The sequence below is a fragment of the Lacerta agilis genome, chromosome 2, assembly GCF_009819535.1.
Source record: "Lacerta agilis isolate rLacAgi1 chromosome 2, rLacAgi1.pri, whole genome shotgun sequence".
Classification (NCBI taxonomy): Eukaryota; Metazoa; Chordata; class Lepidosauria; order Squamata; family Lacertidae; genus Lacerta; species Lacerta agilis.
The window spans coordinates 41,358,841-41,379,717 of NC_046313.1; the positions used below are offsets into that span (position 1 = coordinate 41,358,841).

General features: G+C 41.1%; 2 protein-coding genes across 3 annotated transcripts; one reads left to right on the forward strand and one right to left on the reverse strand.

Moving 5' to 3' along the window:
* Positions 1-536: 536 nt before the first annotated feature.
* Positions 537-13,417, reverse strand: SLU7 (SLU7 homolog, splicing factor). 2 transcript variants are annotated; one of them, XM_033139801.1, is made up of 16 exons: positions 13,319-13,417; positions 11,519-11,692; positions 10,531-10,684; positions 10,100-10,180; positions 9,754-9,918; positions 9,052-9,120; positions 8,572-8,619; positions 7,763-7,894; positions 7,348-7,445; positions 6,079-6,146; positions 5,104-5,243; positions 4,256-4,417; positions 3,269-3,373; positions 3,084-3,155; positions 2,173-2,283; positions 537-1,811 (listed from the first exon to the last, which is right to left on the reverse strand). In XM_033139801.1, exons 2-16 carry the CDS (start codon positions 11,680-11,682, stop codon positions 1,632-1,634), a joined length of 1,749 nt encoding a protein of 582 aa, XP_032995692.1. In that variant the 5' UTR covers positions 11,683-11,692; positions 13,319-13,417; the 3' UTR covers positions 537-1,631. The 2 variants fall into 2 exon arrangements, with proteins under 2 accessions (XP_032995692.1, XP_032995693.1); XM_033139802.1 differs by lacking the exon at positions 13,319-13,417 and adding an exon at positions 13,201-13,274 and having other exon boundaries at positions 11,519-11,685.
* A 2,146-nt stretch (positions 13,418-15,563) lies between these two features.
* Positions 15,564-18,528, forward strand: PTTG1 (PTTG1 regulator of sister chromatid separation, securin). Its single transcript, XM_033139803.1, has 5 exons — positions 15,564-15,700; positions 16,369-16,538; positions 17,244-17,334; positions 17,952-18,101; positions 18,368-18,528. Exons 1-5 carry the CDS (start codon positions 15,610-15,612, stop codon positions 18,439-18,441), a joined length of 576 nt encoding a protein of 191 aa, XP_032995694.1. The 5' UTR covers positions 15,564-15,609; the 3' UTR covers positions 18,442-18,528.
* The last annotated feature ends 2,349 nt before the right edge of the window (positions 18,529-20,877 follow it).

Below are 20,877 nucleotides of genomic sequence, written 5' to 3' on the forward strand. Positions count from 1 at the left end.
AGATGATGCAAAGGGTATTGAATTGCTCCTTTCTGATCCTGGGCATTAGGTTTCCACCTCTTTTGTGTGATTCAACTGCTCCCTTCTCAAAGTCCCCTTTGCTCCAATGTCCATAAAATCAAGGCTATATTTGTTAGTTACTGGAAAACTGTACATATTGTGCTGGCCCATCCCTCTTGTGAAGTCTGGGAGTGTTTGTGCAACATCCCTAGAGAGTATATACTATAAACCATTTCTATTAGAAAAACAAAATGCTAAGCTTAGACTACATTTGCTTTCATCCGGATAGATTTTAGCTGTTCTGTTGAGATTGTCTGTTTGTCCAGCCAAGCCTTTTTAAAGAAAAAATTTCCCAGACAGCAAATAAACAAAAAGCAGTAATACCAGGATCTAAAAGTATCAACTAAGCCTATCAAAATAATTCATGTTGCGCAGAATCCAACATTTGAATAGGCTTGGCTCACTAATGCTAGTTCACTTTTGCAGATAACACCATGCACCAAGATGTCGTGCAGTACATATATAAAATCATAGAATCACGAGAGAAGGCAAACTATATTGTGACCTATTTAGTATGTATTAAAATGACACTTCAGGCAATGTGAGCCTTCCACTGGCACTTGTTTCATAGACAGAAAAGTAGACAGGAACTGCTTTTTAAAGCTTGCAGTCTCAATTTTGACATTGCAAAATTTTAGCAAGCTTCACTGGAGCACAACGGGCAAGGCAATTTAAACTAAATAAATTCGCATTTTAATAAAAGGAACAGAACTGCAAGAGGCAGAATTGTGCCTAAGGGAGGGAGAGGGTTTTCCCACAAGAGAACACTGGTTCTGGCCCTGCGGCTACTGCGTGTGGGGTTTTAAGGTTGCACAAAGCAGCTGAACCTTAAATTAATTCTCCTATTGGACAGGGACACTAAAGAGGGCTTACAGTAATAAGGGCAACAGAAGATGAAATAATACTATGCGAGTCCATGTTTTGGCAGCGGCAGTGGAAGTGACAGCAGACTTCAATAGCATGGCAAACCGTGAGGAATGATTGCCCAAGTTTGGGGGTATGAGCACAGAAAAGATGGAAAAGGGCTGCTGCTTGAGCTGCAAGGGAAAGGCAGAAGTATCGGGAGGAACTGGAGATGGGGTTTTGGTGGTTGGGGGACTGGCTCTCCAGTGAGCAGACTGGCAGTATGAAGGCAGTAACAGCACTGCACATTAACTGCATCAAAACGCAAATTCTACTGGACACAGAAATGCACAAACCAAGCAAGTATTATTAAGGCCAGCTTGCTTTTCATTGTGAACAGCTGTCATTTTGGGATACAAAAAAACTCTAGATAGTGACTCCTGCTATTTTTTGTTTGGGCATGAGACACTTTCTGAGTGAGAAGAATGTTGCCTTTTTGAATTAATAAACCTATTAGGCACCATAACTGCAATCAGCAGGTTATGGCTGACAAAACAAATGAAACACAAGATGTAAACTGTACACTCTTTTTTCAGTTGAAACATTGCCATATTTATATACACATACACAATACAATACAATACAGAAAAGTGGCAGGTGTTCCACTTGGTGATCAAATATAAAAACAGCACCCAAGTCCTGTGGGCTTGCAAGTTCTTTCATAAAAGTTACTGCCCCAGAAACGAGGCCATAGGATCATCTGGCCGCTGGCGCTTCATTCGATAAGCTTCCATTTCCTCCTCTGTTGGTTCTCGGCTTTCATACATGCTGTTATATGGCCTCTTTCTCTCATCTAATTGCATTATTTCTTTCACGTGAAGGAGACGGGCTTCTTCAGCATTCAGTGCCTAAAGGAAAACAAAACACAATCCATAACTGTGTGACATTAGTTCACAGAAGCCAGCAAGATCCAATACAGGGAGTGAGGTTTCATTAAATGATAGGCAGGGTTGGAGATGGAAAACGGAGAGAAACTGTCTTCAGCATTACGGTGATCATGTGGCATAATGTAGGTTTAGTCCATGGGATTTCAGTTGCTGGCTACTGGTCTAAACACCGTCACAAGTATTCACCCAAAAGAGTATGACTAAAAAGTCACCAAGTTATATTCAACACTTTACCTCTGCTAACAAAAGGAATCCATCGGTTTGAAAATTACTAATAAACAAGAAAAATGCAGCTGGCAGATGATTCTTATTTCAAGCATACCTTCTTTAATTTTTCCTGTTTCTTTCTATCTTCTTCACTATCAGAACCTGTACTCTTCTTGTGCTTTTTCTTCTTTTTCTTCTTCTCCTCTTTTTGTTTTTCCTGATGCATCTGCAAAGGGTGGGAAAGAGCAATAGTATTCAGAGGCAGCCCCACGTATAACACATTGTAGTAAATGAAGCTAGGGAATGTTTGAGACTTTGAAGGATGAAATGTTACATGGGCTGTGCTTTCTTATTTTGAATAACCACTAGGCTGATCTTGCAGTTAAAGAGAACTATTCCTCTATATCAGTTGTGGGGAACTTCCGGCCCCCAAGCCAAATGAGGCCTGGCAAGTGGTTCTAACTGGGCCCATGGGGCAGTTTTCCTTAAACCACATCCATCTGCTGCACACCAGACATATGTAACATCAGGTGTGGAGCAAGTGAAGCCACAGCTGCAAAAGAACAATTGGGAGCCTTAAAGAATGCTGCCAGTTGTTTCTTGCTAAGGAGGACTTGCATTTGGAACCTTTTAAATTTGATGCCAAATACAAGCTCTGCTGAGATTAGTGTCATTAAAGAACTTCTGATCCGAGCTCCCAAGCGCAACTGATTCCTGCCAAAAGCAGAGGTTTTAATAAGCGTCACTTAGCTGATTGGCACTGACTACAACCCCTGCTGGTATTGGCTAGTGACCTTTCTTTGCAGCCTGACTTGAGTTCAAGTTTGTCTGCAAAGAAAAACTACTTCACCTAGTGATGGCAGGTGACCTGCAGTGGGCGCATGGAGATCTGGCCTGCTGGCTGGATCCAGTTCCCCATTCCTGCTCTACAAACTAAAAATATCTCTCTTCCCCTTGACACACCAATAGGGTTCTCTTTTCTTTTCTTTTGTAAAGGGAAGCAAGCAGGAGAAAAAGGCAACCTACCTCCACTAGAGTTCTTTGTTTGGTCATGTACTCTTCCTCAGGCACTTCAATGGGCAATTCCTCATCAGCGTTCTGTAGAGAGAATAAATAGAAGAGAAAATAAAATTCAACAGGAGATACAAGTATTAGCCTGGTTGTTTTTTTAATTTAGAAGTGGAAAATTTATTTCTTAGGCCAGTTCTTACTGCGATTTCTCTTCCAGCTTCTCCTGTGCAGTATGAATACTTTACAAATGAGTAGCAGCATTTATATCCCCATTTGCCTTCTTTCCAATAGGAACCCCAAATGCACTGCAGGGGGAATAAAAAGAAAAGTAAAATCAGTTACTTTTACTACCATTGCTTGTGCTGATGTAAAGTTATAGAAATAAATAAATGTTGTTCAGGATACAACTAAACTTTTGAGAAATATTACTTTCCCTGAAAGCATGAAATCTACTTAGAGGATTTATTAAACTTCTATTAAAGTCAAATCTTCAGCCTAGGAAGGATTTGTTCTACTCAGATCCTGTTTGTTGGCTTCCCAGAGGCATCTGGTTGGCCACACTGTGAAGAAAGGCTGCTGGACTAAGGATTAGAGCAACTGCCCTATGAGGAAAGGTTGCAACATCTGGGGCAATCCAAAGTTCAGCCCTTTTGATGTTTTAGTTTACTTGACTGAGTTTCTGAACATATGCATAATTCTGCTGCCAAAATGGGACATAAAAGTGCTTCATTTTTGCTGAACTGCGCCCTGAACAGATGTACAGTATCTGCAGATTTTGAAGACTGATTTTTTAAGTTTCCAAGTCAAATATTTGCTAAGTGAAACGATGGGGCTGGATCTAGGTGTCACCCTATGTTAAAAGAAGGTTCCTTCCGCCCACAAATAAGCTTTTAATCCTGAGGAGAGATCCCACTGGCGGAAGGAGGGAAGGCACCTTTTATTGCTTCTCCCTGCAAAGGAATCATTGTAGTAAGTAACTTTTAAAACCAACTGTTTTACAGTGAAGCAGTGACCATGTAAGCACAGGAGAACTCAACTCATACCTATGAAGTGTGTGCAGGTCAGAATTTGGCTGCTTGCAGCTGAAGGGGAGCACAGCTCAGAATAATTCTGAGCAGCAGAACCCTTATTCAAAAATATAAAGTGTAGCCTTATTTTTAGTAAGGTTTCCTGTTCTTGATGCTTACTGTATGATTGTTGATAGTTACATCTTCCTCATATTTAGAACGAGCAACAGCCTTCTCTTGACCTTTAATAACTGTTCCATGTCTAGAATATTCCACGTAATCTTCTGTCTGAGCAAGCAACAACTCAGGCGGTGGGGCATCCAGATGTTCTTGTCCTCCATACTGTAAGAAATAAAAGTTTGGAAAACTCTTTAGCAAAGGATTATCTACAGTTTAACTATACAGTATTTTACTAATCAAGAATCCCTCTCTGGATATTGCAGGAAACAGCTGTAAGGCACTACACTATCCTTATATACAGGCAACCCGATTTACACGGGGTTGTGTTTCTGGTCAGTGGAGCACACAGAAGCCCGGCATGCCCTTTTCCAGGTCTACAATGACCCGCGTGTCAGGGGTTGCACATCAATTGTACATGCGCAAAATGGACGTCGCCTGTCCACTCTGCTTTTAAGAAGTTCATGTGCATGTGTATTGAAAACATTTTCAAATTTCTATTCAGTGGAATAGAATACACCAACACAAGCAAAACTGCATAAATTTCTAGCAGTATTTTTTTTAAGCAAATGCACAGCAAGGTTAGATTATAAATCCATTTCCACCTCAAAAATCAGATTGGTTTGTAAACCTATTTACTCCCTGTTGTGTGTTGGATTTTTTTAAGGGGCTTAAATGAAGGTTTTTATTTATTTATTTATAAAACCTTACAAATAGCAGTTCAAAATATGCAATTCTGTTTAAAATATGCAATTCAGTAAATCTTGCTTGCTGCATTTCTATTGCTGCATGCAAAAATCTCTGGTTGCCTTCAGCTACTAGGCTGGTGCTTATATATGAGGCTGATTTACCTTCTCCAGGATGCTTTCTTTCTGCTGCTCCTTGAAGTCTTCTTTTTTCACTTTGAAGGACTTATACAAGAGTTCAAGTTTTGTAGGATCTGCCTGAAGATGAACTTCAGAGCCTTTTTCATAGGCTTCCCAGGCAAACACTTTTAAGGAATTAAGGAGAGAGAATGTTTGCAATAACTATTTGCTGATACACACACACACACACACACACACACACACACACAGGAACCAAATAATTATGGGGGAAGTGGGGGTAAAGGAAGACAAGGCAAAGGTAAGGTTCTGTGTTTTTACTCTTCCCTTCTATTCCCATGAATGATTCTCAGCTTCACAGAGCCAGTTCCAGGAACAGCTGCCATGAATCTCTCTAGGCTTGGCTCTACTGAGCCAGCTTCAGGAACAGCCTGCAACATCACTGTCCACTGTTCATCTGCTCAAGCTGGCCTGGAACCCACTTGCTTTGAGCAGAGGGTTCATGGTTTCCAAGGGGCAGAGTTTGCAGTTTGGGGAGAATTATCTAAGGATATGAAGGGGACATTGGGCTTGGAGGACACCTGGATCACTGCAGCCCCCCCCCCCCTACATTTTATACCCCATGCTGAAGGGAAGTGAGTGAGCAAACAGCTACTTCCTTTCAGCCTAACTCCTGGGCTCAGAAGCCTAAGAGAACTCACAACTGCATGATGCTCTCTGTAGCCAGTGTTCCTTTGGCAGTATGGAGGAGGCACAAATGCACCCCTTAGCACATGTTTTTTTTTCTTTTTTTGATAAAGGGGAGGTATTGGGGGGTGTTCCTCTGAATAGGGACCCTTTTCCTCTATTGGGCACCCAAATACCCAAAGTTGAAATTCCACTGAAGATTAAACTGAGAATAGTTCCTTCCACTGCCAAAACCCACATTTAAAGCATGTTTCATTAAGTAGCAGTGGATGGTACAACTGAAGAAAACATCGGTCTGGCAGATTCAGTACTTACGCTGAGTTTGTGCCATAGAAATGGTAGCCCCTGTGTAACGAACGAAGTTGTCACCTGCATAACTGACCCTGGAAGGAAAGACCTTGTAAGTAATCAGGATGCACAGGAAGTATGAGTGGTTTTACATTACAATATGAGTTCTTTCTTCTTTGTTAGGACACTTTCATTGAAAGCAGCCATTCCCATGTTTGCAAAGATGTGCTTCAATAAGCAACACAAGTCCCCGCACCACCCCCAAAAGCAACACAAGTGACGAGCTCTGCCACAGATCTGTAAAATCCAGCCTGCTTCTTGCGTCTCTGAGGAGACTCAACTGCACGCACCGCTGTCAGAGCAATCATCCATTATCAAAATGCAGTATGAGAAACCACTTTCAGATTAAAACCACACACAAGAAAGAAATGTACTGCCACCCTCATGCAACAGAGCTTTCTTACACAGCATCTGGGGCCCACATTTGTTGGTGATTTGCAAGCCAGCCTCTATTTATGCTCACCAGCAACCCTCTCCCATCCCCATGAAAGTCCTCCCAAGTGTGCTGTGGGTCTTAGAGGCAGGGGTTTCTCACCAGCCCTTGCTGTGGATAAAAAAACCACACAAGATTTCAGCTCTTTTACTTTTCCCAAACTGCAACTCAAAAGGGAAAACCATGTCTCTCACTGAACCCTCTGTCTATATACAGAAGGCTTGAAAGGAAAGCATGGTCTCATATCAAGCTTGGCTATGGTAACAAACAGCATGAGAGACTCAAGATAATTTTTTATTTACTCCTTACTCCAGCACAAAGTAAAGCTTGGAGGAAAGAGACCTAAGCTTTTGGGCATCAGTCCCCCCAGAAGCTCAAGAGCACTTTCCCCTAGTGGGATAGCACATGGATATGTGAATGTCTGTGCAGCATTCTTCAACAGAATAATTAATTTCAACCAAATGATTAGGGGTGATGGAGGTGTCAAATCAATTTTTTCCATGGGTGAAATCCAACAGTGTTTCTTCACCAGCGGAATGGATATTGGTGGTAGAACAGATTCTCCCCAACCTTGCATGCCCTAAAACCTGGTTTGGGAAACCTCTGGCAGATAGGGAAAAGGGAGGTCCATTCACATGGTTTTGGATGCCACCCAGGAAATCCCCAGTATCAAATTAGTACTAATGAAAGCTTTTCTCACAACTTCCACTGTCATGTACAGGTTTCACTGGTACCCAAATATTTATGTTTGAAAGGATGCACAAGACATTTAAATTATCCGAGCAAGTTAGTTTCAAACTTACTCATCTGGATTCTTTCCGGCATTGGCATATGGATTCTCTCTCATTGCTCTGGTTTTAGGATCATAGTATGCAGAATTGGGATCAAGATTCCGCAAGTACTGAAAAGACAGGAGAATACAGATTTGAAGCTTCAGTGCAGGTAACAGAGCCAACCATCCCTTGAAGATCTTTTAATGCCAACATGTCCATGCAGCTAATCAAATCCTCATTTCAATTTAAGTTAAATGGATTTCTTAATGTCACTAAGCAATAAATTTTCAGTTAAGGATGAGAAATCTAAAAGAGACAATTGGTTGCATATATTAATTAATAAAGCTTGATGAAGGCAAGAAGAATGTTGTGTACTTTTCTTAATCCACCAGTAAAACACAGACAGTAGCTACACAATGACAAGGCTTAATGTGAATCTGCTTACTTTAGCGATATCCTCCCGAATACGCAGGTTTCGGACTGTAATACGCCTTTTGGAATCAAAATTCTGTCCAGGCATATCAATGTCATCTGCATATTTGTCTTCATCTTCATCTTCACTGTTATGATCTCTTTCCTGAAAACATAGTAAGATGCATTATTCAAAAGAGCAGTAGGTGTAGAACTCATTTGCACAATTAATCTAAAATGCAAAGACCTTTAAACTATTAAAAAAATTCACACAATTTTATTAGTGCTTTGTAAATAAAAAAATAATTATATAGAGTCATATATGTTTTAATTTATTAGGATCTAAGTGAGGTTAGATTTGCCAAAGGCTATTTCAGCCTTGCAGGACAGGTCACTTAGATACAGAAATAGACGCGAAACATCCTTCTAACTGGTCCATGTTACTCAAGCAGCACAGAGAGCTGAAAGGGCAGCTGATTAATTTTGTTGTCTCTATGCAAAAAGGCTTAAAAAACACCCACAAACCTCCCATCTTTTCATAAAGTGATGCTGATTATCAGAGGCATCTGGTTGGGGTGGGAAAAGAGGTGATCCATCCACACCCCCAATTTTTCACTTTCCCTTGTAACAGTAATAGTTTCTGGTCCATCACATATGATGGCAGGTGATTAATAGGTGGGTGGTTCCAAGCACCTATCAAAATGGCTCACAGAGGTATGTTCAGTTCTAGATTTGGTCCTTTAGCATGATCCAGTTGCCTACCACATAATACACCAAGCCATTTTCTGTGAAAAAACAATTCTCTCTGTTGTATCTTGTGAGTTTTTTTGAAATATTCTTTACCGTTTGTGAATTTGGTTCCTCTTCTCCCCATCTATGTCGCGGCGAGTTCTGTGGCAAGGAAAAGTAGCATTAGCACACTACATAAGTTCCATTTTGTATTTTAGTTTTAAATTTCAAAAAGTTTTTAAAAAGCATAAGACTGAAATTAACTTTATTGAGGAAGCTGAAAGAAAATACTCTGAAATGGCTCTGGTTCCCCCCTTCAAAGGAAGCTTTAATATTAAAAGTAGGCTTTATACTGCCACCTAGTGAAGAAATTCAGTATCTTCTGCAAAATGAAGGGCACGCCCAAATGAGTAAGCACTCCTGTTGGTTTGTTCATAGCAAAAGCTGTAGCTTAAATCTACCTTAAGCCTGATCCAGTGTTTATTTGTGCCATCAGCAGCACCCTATACCTTTAATAGCAGAGGTGACATGTGAGAAAGGGGGACATACATCCCTTGTGGTAAAACAGGGTACTATTGTTTTCAGTTCACTTACCACTTGCTCTGTCAGCTTTCCTGAAGCCAGCTCCTCCTGGAGCTTCTGCACTTTCAGTGAGCGTTTAGCCTGTTAAAATGAAAGCAGGATTACTTCTCACATTGGACTGAAAGCTTGCACAACTGCTTCATTCATCATGCAAACATCCATCTTGTTTAATTAAAATTAAATCTGTCTAGTTTGGTACTAAAATTCAGTATGAACAATCCACTTATTAACCCTTAGCAAGCAGAAGTTCTTCCCACCAGAGGGAATCTTTCACTAGACAAGTGGTATTTATCCACTGCTGTGTGAGTGGTGTTCTGCATGCTCAACAAAACTTCCTCTTCCCCTCCTCCCCTTGTGTACCCCCAAAATCTGTTTGAGAGCCCCCCAACAATTTGGAGATTTTGAAGATCCACGGTGGTCTGCAGGAAGAAGAGGAAGTGGACATTTTCTTGCACAAGCTGAAGTATGCTACATGAGCGAAACAGTGGCACTGAACAAATGCATTGTTTGAAAGTCACTCTTGACTCAATGGTCTGGCTGAGTAAAAGGCAGCTTTTCATGCACATTAAACATTTCTAGTGGTATTTAAAATAGTGTGCAAGTTAATTCTACTCTAGATAAAAAAGTGACCTATTTTAACATCGATATATGCCACGACTTCCCAAGAGACTGTCAGAATCTTTTTAAAGAAAAAAAAAACACCACCCTACTTACTAAATCAACCTTGGCGTATTCTTCTACAATCTTCATATGCTCCTCTGGATTATAGCCATTCCAACGGTCTCTTTTTCCATCATAGTCAAACATCAGCTGTGGTTGCATGTGCTCATCCGGTGCAATGTTGGTTCCTGTGAATTTGGCTCCAACCTTTCTAGGTCTCTGCAAGGAAGGAAATAGATCACAAACTTTGCATTGTTCCTGCTCTTCAGAAAAGGAACTGGCCACATTATTATTCATTCTTTTGTATCAGAGAGCTTGGGGGAAATTAATTTTTCAGGATGTTAGCAAGATTCACAGTTATTTTTATCCAATTTCATGTAAAAATAATAATAATGCTTACCTCTAAGCAATCTTTCTTCTTGTGTGTAAGGGCACCACAGTTCTCACATGCTCCTTTGCGGTACTTGGTTGCATGAGAATTCTTAACAAAAAACAAAAACAAACAAAAACTTCCTATCAACAGCACACCTACTTTCATCCACTCAGTCTCGATCAGAATATAGTTGGCCCCATTTGACTGCAAAAGAAACAGCTCTACAATACAATTAATTATCTGTAATGATAATTGCAGAGAACTTCATCCTTAGCTTGAAGTGTACCCCTGCAAGTCAACTAGTGTAAATCTATCCTGCAACATCTGATACTCAGAAAGATGACAAACTATCACTGAACTCAATCTTTTGAATGCCAGTGATAAGAAATAAAGGACAGCAAACTGATTAGGATTTATTCACATTCTAGAGTGCCAGCATTCCCATCATGGCGACCTACCTCTTTGACTCCTCGCTTATACCATTCCCCTAGAAATGTAAATTCTTGTTGCTTTTCTGGCTGAGGTCTCTGATGCTTTAGTGTAGGCCTTTTTGAAGGATCTATATACCATGGGACTGAGGAAATGTACTGAGGAATATGAGGGTTGATGTCTCTGTAATAAATAGAAAAAACACACACTGAAGTGGGAGTAAGCCCCATTGAACATACTGGGAATTACTTCTGAATAAATATGGTTGTGTTATGGTTGCATTGTTGAACAAGTAAATGTTACAGATATTCTCAAAATAATGTTGTGAATGCTTTGTGACTGTAAGTCAGTAAGGGTTCCCATGTTGAGATAGAGATCAAGAAGACTTCTAAGTGGAAACAGTTAGGATCATGTCATTATTTATTTTTATTATGTTCTGACATTTATATGCTGCCTTATCTCTATCATGAAACCTGACATTCAGCTGAACTCAGTTGGGACATGCCTCCAAGTATATAGACAAAGTGTCTCTCCATAAGGGTCCATGAGTCAATGGAGGGTCAAAACCATGTTCAATTCTCTTAACAATAAAAGGATACCATGTTATATAGGAAGTGAGTCTTTCCCCCTCGCAGATCGATATTCTGAGCAGACGCTCTACTACTGAGCTTAAGCCCTCCCTTTTTGCTTTTTTTTTTTTTTAAAAAAAAAACACCTCACATTTCAAGATTTCAATCCCTTCAATTGCCTGCCCCACTCTGGAAAGGTTAGGGAAAGGCTAGACAGGCTGAAGGCAGGAATAAACCACACATTTCAGTTCATTCATTTCATTACCCATTGGCTATAGAAATTCCAAAATCAAGCAAAATGAAAGAAATTCCTTCAAGGTACATATCTCCTAACTTCAAAACAAAAACAAAACAAAACAAAAACAACAACAAAGTCATAAAAGAAGTGCAAGTTTGAAGGGACTACAAGGGAACTGCTAGCAGATACAAAGGGATACACAAGACTTACTTTCCCTCTTCATCTACTTCCGCTGGTGCATTGCCCAGTTTTCTCTGTTCTTCCAATTCCTTTTTCTTTCTCCAGTCCTCCCTGGTCATCTTCTTCGGCTCTTCTAAGCCATTTGACCCTCCAGGAGGGTTAGTAGGTATTGTTTCCATACTACCAGATTCCATGATCTTTTACCAAAAAAATAAAAAAATGCAGGTTTTATCAGCCACAGAAATGGATCAAACTGTTTTAATACATGTCCTTATGAATAATCTCAAACTGTTAACTATTGTCAGTATTTTGCATGTATTAATTCTCCCATTGCCCCTTCACTGGTGTTCTTGTAGTACTGTATTTGGAGCCAGGCCACAGCCATCAGAAAAAAGTAGCTACCACATGAAATATAACACCATTCTCTCTCTGAGAGATAACAGAAAAAGAAGCAGCTGGGATTCGTGGGATAACGCATAAGCTCTCCATGAATCCAAGAAATGATTCCAAAACCCTAACATGCAGATAGTGTCATAACATAACCACACTCTGCTCAACACCATCCTAACTGAAGACAGATCTACCAATGTGACTGTTAAATAACCCTTCTCCTATAAGTTACTACCTCCTATAATCGAAACAAAATAGAAAATTCTTTCCAGTAGCACCTTAGAGACCAACTGAGTTTGTTCTTGGTATGAGCTTTCGTGTGTATGCACACTTCTTCAGATACCTCCTATAAATCCTATAAATTAGGCAAACATGAAACCAAAAGCTATCTATCCTATCTGATGCTTTGGGAGTTATAAGCCTCCCAGCTATTTTCTCCACTCCTTCTGTGGCTGCATAGATCCCTAGAACAGTGTTTTTCAACCACTGTTCCGCGGCACACTAGTGTGCCGCGAGATGTTGCCTGGTGTGCCGTGGGAAAAATTGAAAAATTCAAGAGAATTACTTTATATATAGTCAATATAGGCACAGAGTTAAATTTTTTAACATTTTCTAATGGTGGTGTGCCTCGTGATTTTTTTCATGAAACAAGTGTGCCTTTGCCCCAAAAAGGTTGAAAAACACTGCCCTAGAAGACTCCTTTAGCAGGATTTAGCCACCGATGTTTATATCTTTATGAACCAACGAGTTAGCATTATTAGTCATACCAGTACATAACTATGTTTATGTGGGTTCCCCTCCCTCTCATTAGTAATAGTTTAATGAGAACACCTCAACTATTACCTGCTTAGCCATCATAACAAAAGAACATCTATCTGATCCAAGCAACTGGAAGCAAATAAATAATTTCAGGCACTGTTAGTGTACTGATCAATCAACATGGCAACTGGAATTGTGCGTTTAACGGAGAGGTGGCTTTAAGTGGAAGGAGGGCGGGAGGCTAGAGCAGGAGCTCACTATACGGTCGGCCCCAGCTTTAACACCGCCCCCCCCCCCAAGGACTTCAAGAAGCCGAAAAGAAGCACAAAAAGTCCTTTTTACATTCCTCTTCTGTTTCCCGCGACAAATACGTAGCTGAAACAGGTAAACCAAATAAACCCCCAGAGAAGGTCCTGACGAGAGGCCTAGGGGGCCTTTGTTTACTCTTCTTTGTGAAAACACAGAATGTACCGAAACCCAAAGGAAAGAGGAGAAACAGCAGCCACCACGGAGGCTCCCGGGATTTTAAACGCCCAGGGAGACACAACATCCCGAATACGTACTCCGTATAAATAAACACAACTTTCAGGAAATTGGAACCGGCCTCTGCTATCCTATGGGGCAAGTAAAGTCTCCTACGCCGGGTAACACTCGCAGGGCAGCCACAAAATCCAGCCTTACCGAAGCTGCCAGCCCCGACCGCCGCTGTTTCTACGCCACAGGCTTCTCGGCACCGAGCAGGCCTCACACCCGCTTTGCTTCCGCTTCCCACAATGCAGCGCGCCGCTCCATCCGCCTTCCTCTTAAAGGAGCACCGCCCTGATTCCAAAAGCCTCTTGGCGTCCCCCGCCCTGTCCCACCAACGCAGCCCGATCCCCACGTGCATTTACTCGGGGTTAAGTCCCACAATGACTCCAGGCTGCTTTGTTTTCGGTGCGCGTCTTGATTACAGCCCCGAGGGTCGAAAGCCAGGCAACGAGGGGTTTTGGTCCAGCAACCTCCTCTGGAGTAGCTAAGTGCAATGTTTCACAAACCTTGGGTCTCCAGCTGTTTTCGGACTACAATTCCCATTACCCCTGACCGCTGGTCTTGCTAGCTAGGGTTGATGGGAGTTGTAGTCCAAAACCAGCTGGAGACCCAAGCTTGGTAAACAGTGAGCTAAAGGCTGCAGTCCTGTAAGGGCAGTAGGAGGCCCCCCACTAGAGCAAAGCAGTCCTCCTGGACAGGACTGCTGCAGTGACCGTATGCATATGCTTCCTTGCACTAGATGGGACTCTTATGCCTTAAGCATTGTGGCTGGCTTCAATCTTTATATGGCTACCCACTTATTTGGGAGTTAATCCCAGTACAATGAGACTTCGGAAAAGTAGGACTAGCATTGCAAGCCTTTAAACCCTCTTTGTTTTTGTTGCAGCAGATCGACAGGGCTGCCTCCTCCTCCGCCCATAATAATAATAATAAATAGAAACAATGGTAACAGTAACAACAACAATTTATTATTTATACTCCTAAAGTGCTGGACTCCAGGACCTCCTGTCTTACTCCAACGAGTGCAGCGAGCAAGGGTGACTTGCTAAGGCTTTGCAGTTTGATCCTATGCATACGTAGCTGGGAATCAACTCCCACTGTGCACTGCTCCCGTAGGAAATACAGTTACATGCAACTAGCACGCTTCATCTGCTGTCCCTTTGCCTCGTCTTGGGTTCTTTAACAAGCCGGAAACGCGTGAAACCCCGCCTCCTCTCCTCCGCCATTTGTTTACTGAGGTAGCAATCAGCAGCGGCTCACGCGGGGAATAACGACCAATGGGGAAGGAGGGTCATGATTTAAAAGTGAAAACAGAGCTCGTTGGGTCGCAGTTGGTGTGTCGCTTTTAGTGTGAGTGTTAGGAATGGGTGGATGCGAGGTTTAAAAGCTTGTTTGCCCTAAATTTTTGTTTCCTTTTTTTGTTATTGCTTCCTAATGTTTCGTCTTTATCTATTCTAATTCAAGTGTGCTGGTTTTAGGTTTATTAACAAGTTGTGTTGCTTTTCTAAAAATTCTGTATCTTAAAATATTTATTTTCTTATTGCTGTCAGATTCTTTGTTTCGTTTGGTCCATTCTATAAGCAGGTAAGTAATGCTAAAAGAGAAGCTGGCTTTTTTTTTTTTTAAGAGTTAGAAATAATAGTTAAAATAATCAATCAGGTCTAGGGCAACTTAAGACTCCAGTCCTGACTGTACTTAAGATGGGCAGTCAGTAGGTGTCCTGGATTTCTCTGTGCCTTCTTGCTGAGTACTCCTGTGCATGGTCAGGCAAGTTAGTGATACTGCATTAAAGGGATGGAGAACAATGTGGGTGGGAATACACTTTGTAGGGTTCCCCTCCCTTTTTTGCTGTTACTTTTTGGGTTACACTGCTATAATGCTAATGCCTGGCATTTAATACTGGCACTCAAGGATATGTGGTAGCATGGAAAGTATTGCTTTAGTATATGTGTCAAAACCTGTAATTTTAGGCTGCATTCTTTTAAGCGTTTATCTGAGAATAAGACCAATTGAACTCAGTGGGACCTACTTCTGAGTAGGCAGCAATAGTTCACTGTTGTTCTTAACTTCAGAATGTAAATAGACACTTTAAAAAAGTGCTTTTAAAAAAAACAACAAAATTTTTTTTGTCACCACTACTATTTATTTTTCTAAACTGCTTTAGTGAGTAGTTTTTGTTTGCATTTTGAGTTCTGTTTAGTGTTTAACAGTTATCTGCACATACCAGTGCACTGTACCTAGTCAAGACAAACACTTTAAAGAAGTGCTTTAAACCAGTGGTCGCCTTTGCTCCAGAAGGTTCTGGAGGTGTTTCCCAAAGTGATTGAGTTACTACTAGTGAGACATACTTGGACTCCTGTAATGATGACAGAAGGTTAAGCATTCAAGAAAACACGAAATAATAATGTATATATCTGTTCTAGCAATCCTTGGATGTCAAAGTGATGGCGACACAAATTTATATAGAAAAGGAGAATGATGAAATTGGCATGGTTGCTTCTTCTAAGGGTCGGATGCAATTGGTATCTGCACCATGTAAGTTTGTATTCTTGTGAATTTAAATGGTATAAATGAACAGAAATACCTATTTTAAACCAAAGCTTCATTAAAGATGCTGATGAACTTGAATTAATAATTCAGAATGCTTAATATCAACTTTTTATAGCTTTCTCCTCCTGTTTTGAAGGCAGCAATGATAACAAGTCAGCTCAGCTTAGAGATACTGGATGATGAAGTCTTTGTGGAAGGACAGGAGGCCGGGAGGAAGGAAAAATGAGAACTAGCTGGCTTTTCCTTTATTCTGCCTCATGGAGTATTCTTAGCTGCACTGGCTATGATTTCCTTGTCTTTCCTGTCACATTAACCCATGTTCAAACCATGGTTTAACTTTAATTTGAAACAAGCAGCACGCTAAGAATTTCCTGGGGCATTCCTGCTGCATTTTGGATGAAACAAACCAGGGCCTGGTTTGTCATGTCAACTTAACATGTACTTTTTTATCTCCAATTGAACCAAAAGTTATAAGCTAAGAACAAACCTTGGTTTACTGCTCTTGGCTTGTTTGGAGAGACAAACAACAAACTTGGGTCCATATGACATGATAAACGTACTTTCTGGCTTGTTTTGTCTGTGGTGCCCTTGAATGAAGAAGTTTTGGTACTTTGGGTCTCAAGCATGTTGGCTGACTTGATTTTCTTCCATAGCAAAGAGTTTTGCTGAAAGGTCTTGCCCCAAGACTCCACTTGTTGGAAGGACAGCTAACGTAAATCCAGCAGCATCCCAGTCTGTCAGGAAGGTTCTAGGAAATTTGAATAGGCCTTTAACAACAACAAAGAGTAACTTCCCAAAAGGAAAAAAGTCTTCTACGAAAAAGGTTAGTAGAACTAATACTCCATAGGACTGCATTAGATTCTCAAAACAGAATGATTCCTAGGCTGGAGAACTGTCCCAGATATAAGCAAACAATCAGAGCTGCAGCTTAGGCAAGCTGAATAGAAAAGATCATAGAGGTGTGCCAATCTGTCAAAATTTCAGCAAGTGATAATGATCAGCGCACCTTAAACTAGCCTCTTGAGTAACTGAAGCTTTCATCTTACGTAAAACTTTTCTTCCAGAAAAGTAGTACATTGGTGGGTATGAAATAGGGGGATGACTGGCACATAGCAGGAAAAAGAGAGGTGTGTGTACATAGAGACCAGCTTTCTCTCTAGCTCATGAAGGAAGAATGCATTCACAAGGATGATTGATCAAAGCTAAGAACACTGGAAAATCTGCTGGTCACAACAACAAGAACAAAAACCAGGGTGGTACCTGAAAGGGGATTTCTAAGTGAAGATAAGGGAAGGCTCTGGGAAAGGGAAGAAATGGGGAGGCAGCCTGTTTTCTAATTCCCCCTTGATTAAGGAGTTGGGAACAAGAAGTCATGGTGTTATAATAAACATGATTTTGGGGATTCCCAAGCTGTGGTCCATGGTACACCAGTGGGAAGCAAAGATTCAGCATATTAACTGGAGAAATCTCTAGTCTGGTTGTTGTAAGACTTTGTTGTAACCACATTTTCTGGTTATCCTCATTTAAGGCTACTGAAACTGCAAACAGAGTTGAAAGCAGCAGCATGGTTACTGAAGACTATCCAGAAAAGGAGAACCTGTTTTCCTATGATCCTTTAGGTAATGCCTGCCAAGAATTATTTTGGTTTCCTTGGCATAGTGGGGGTGATTGATTGATAATCAGTGCAAAGATATGAAGCAGGAAGTGGTTCTGCTGGAGTGTCACAGGTTGTTGTATGTCTTGTTAACTGAACTTCTATACCGTAAGCTGCAACGCATGCTGGGGTTATGTTCAGGGGATCACACCTAAAGGCAAAATTGTGTATAGTCAAAATGTATTTGGTTCAGTGGCAGGTGGGATTGCCAAAGACTTTCCCCCCCAGATGTCCGTCTGTTCTATCATCATCATCATCATTATTTTTATTATTACCATAATTATTAATATCGTCATTATCATCACCATCATCATCATTAGCCAAGCTTGTTAAACTGAATGGTCACACATTAAATACACGTAAGTTGCAGGATTTCTTTTCTAGAAGGTGCCAGGCATAACAAATAAGTTGAGGAAATGTGAATAAAAAACCAGTCTTGATGTATTTTATTTATGCTCTTTGTGTGCTACTCAATAGCGGTGTAAGCCCTGCTAGCTGAGCGAATTACGTCACTGCCCCACTCCTAGTAATGGAGAGTGATGCGCAGGGACAGTGCTAACCACTGTTGTTCTTTCTGAACAGACTTTGAGAGTTTTGAAGTTCCCGAGGAGCACAGGCTGAGCCACATGCCCCTGACTGGAGTTCCTCTGATGGTATTTGAAAATGCCTCTGACAGATTTGCAAGCACAATCTCTCTACCTGCAAAAGAGCCTTCCATTTCATGGGGCTATGGTAAGTAAAAAAAAAAGTGATTTGCATACAGCAAAGTGAGTAGCTGTAATGCTACATTGTAAGGGTTGGAACAGAGCAAACACAGAAAGAATTGAAAAGCAATTGGTGGTTGTCCAGTAACAACTGCCTAACATTTGGGTGACTAGGGTAAACTGGGCACTGGGAAAAAAATGGAGATTAGAAATGTAACCATGAACAATAGAAATGAAAATATTAAAATTCGAATGTATCAGACTTGATGTTAACTGGCTTTTTAAATATTTCAGATACCCTGCAGTCCACTCAAGACTTCCTGGCTACTTTGGATGAAATAATAGTTGATCTTCCCCCTCCCTTATAATATGTAAACAGGCTTATCTCTTTTTAAGCTGAATTTTGAGCAAGCTGTATTAATTTTCTTAATAAAGGACTTGGATTAAAATTGCAAGATGACTTTGAATGAACTGACTTAACAAAACGAAGTAAAACTTGCCAGAAACCAGAAGGTTGGGCAAAGCTAGTCAATGCAGTTAAGATTAGGACTCAATTGCTCTCCTTGACAAAAGGAGAAAATTTACAAATAGGGTTGTGAAGGAGGCTCCTAAACATGGTTGGTCTTGCAGCTTCAGTCATCTGGTGGCTTGTTGCTATGTCTGCTTCATGCCTTTTGCTCACCTGAATGTGGATCTGTGAATCGTGAGTTTGGTAGTCCAGTTAAGTCCAGGTCTGAAGTTCCGACATGGTGCTGTACCCAGACTGGAAAGAGGCTGCCAATGAGGCGGGACTTGCAATTCTGATCAGCAGTGTGGCCTAGACTTCATTCTAAAGGAGTGTTGATGTTGGCTACTGTAGAATGACCGAATCATGTACATGCCACTTCTGTGATTTGACAAGTGTTCAGGTGCTATGGGAAGCAAAAGCAATTTTGGATCTGCCTACCTTGATTTGACAAAAGCCTTCCAACACCATACTTATCTCCATTCAGGCAGGGGGATAGAACAGCATAACCAGCATCTCCTGGGAAATGTCTGTTTAAATAATTAACCACTTGTCATCTGGAGATTTCAGCCAGGAAAGTTTTCAAGGATAGCAATATGACCTTCCTTCAACAACCCATTGAAATGATGAAGAGGCTTTCTCTTTTTTAAAATAAGGAATGACAGTCGAAGAACCTTTGTAGCATATTAAGTGAAAGCTAGTTTCAGGAAAGTACTCGGTGCACTTGAATCAAGTCCGGTTAACGTTGGGCTGAAAATTTTAGGGCAGCTTTTCTCAGCTTTTGTTCCTCAAATGTTGTTGGCCTATAGTTCCCACCATCCCTGACCACTGATCCTGCTAGCTAGTGATGAGAGGAGTTATAGTCCAACACCATCTTGGGATCCAAGGTTGAGAAAGGCTGTATTAGGGTATCAAGTTAAAATGTTTGGTCTACTTGTAAATAAGCTCCATTTTAATCCATAGGTCTTCATAGTAAGCATGGGTAGTCCACACTAGGCTTATTTCTCCTGCTTTGTCATCCTTCACCTCTCCTACCTTAGGCAGAATCTTCCTCCTCCCCATCCTAAAGAAAGCTTTTTAAAGCATTGGCTCATTTATTTGCATGGAAGTGCTATCATAGGAGACCTCTTTAAGTCTTGGAACTAGCCAAGCAGAGCTAATGACCATTATTCCTCCCTCCTCCCATTTCACATAGGGCATTTTACACTGCTCTCTCCTTTGGTCCAACATTTTCTGTTGCTTATGGTTAGTGCAAAGGAATTTCCTCACAAACCCAACTCCTCAATCTATAGTGCAAAGGGATAGGTTTAAGAAGGCTGGGATGACACTTGGTTCACTTGCCTTGCCGCAGGGTTAGCTCCACTGCATAATGGGTAGCTAACCTATAAAGGAGCCTGCGATTATGGTAACTTCCCCTCAGGATATGGGCGGGAAGTTTTGTGCAAGTGCCCTGGGAAAAAGGGAATCAGTCTTGACAGGAAAATGATGACTGCTTATGTTGGGGAATCTATGGCCCTCTAGATATTGCTAGACCAAAGCTAGCATTTCTGATTGTAGGCTGTGCTGGCTGATGGTAAACGGAGCCCAATGTTTGGAAGGCCCCAGGTTTCCTATCGCTAGTTTAGCATTCCTCAGGTATCTCACTTTGTTAATATGTGGCTGGCCAAGATGTCAAATGAAGTATTCGCAGAAGGCAGAATTGGAGCAAGCACTCGCAGCATTCGCAATTCAGGTCACTGTTAATATTTTTTACAGCAAGCTGCAATCTGTTTTACAAATGGTTTCAGTAGCTTCTCAGACAGCTACACAGTACCATCGTGTGGCTATTTTGATGTACCACATATTTCAAAGAACTCTGGGTTTTTAAAGTTAATGGGATGAAGTTAATCTTAGCTGAGTTGGGTTGTACAGGGGCTTTTTTCCTTGTCTGTACTGAAAACTTGAAGTCACAGGTTTCATTTAGATGACATCAGAGTAAAACAAGCATCCCAGTTCTGCCTGTTTCTGATGGTGATCAGAATTATGTATTGTGGAAATGGGATAAGTTAATGTCATCATTGTTTATTTGTGTACCCCCTTTCCATAGTTAAACCATGCTGTCTGTGCAGATGTAGATACCGTGTTTCTCCTAAAATAAGACACCGTCTTATATTTTTTTTCGCTCAACAAAACACAGTATGGTTATTTTCAGGGGATGTCTTATTTTAACCGTGTCGCATCGGTACGCTGCATAGCCACGCCTCTCCAGGCTAATGGGAGGTACCATGTCACTATGGCTTATTTTCGGGGTATGGCTTAT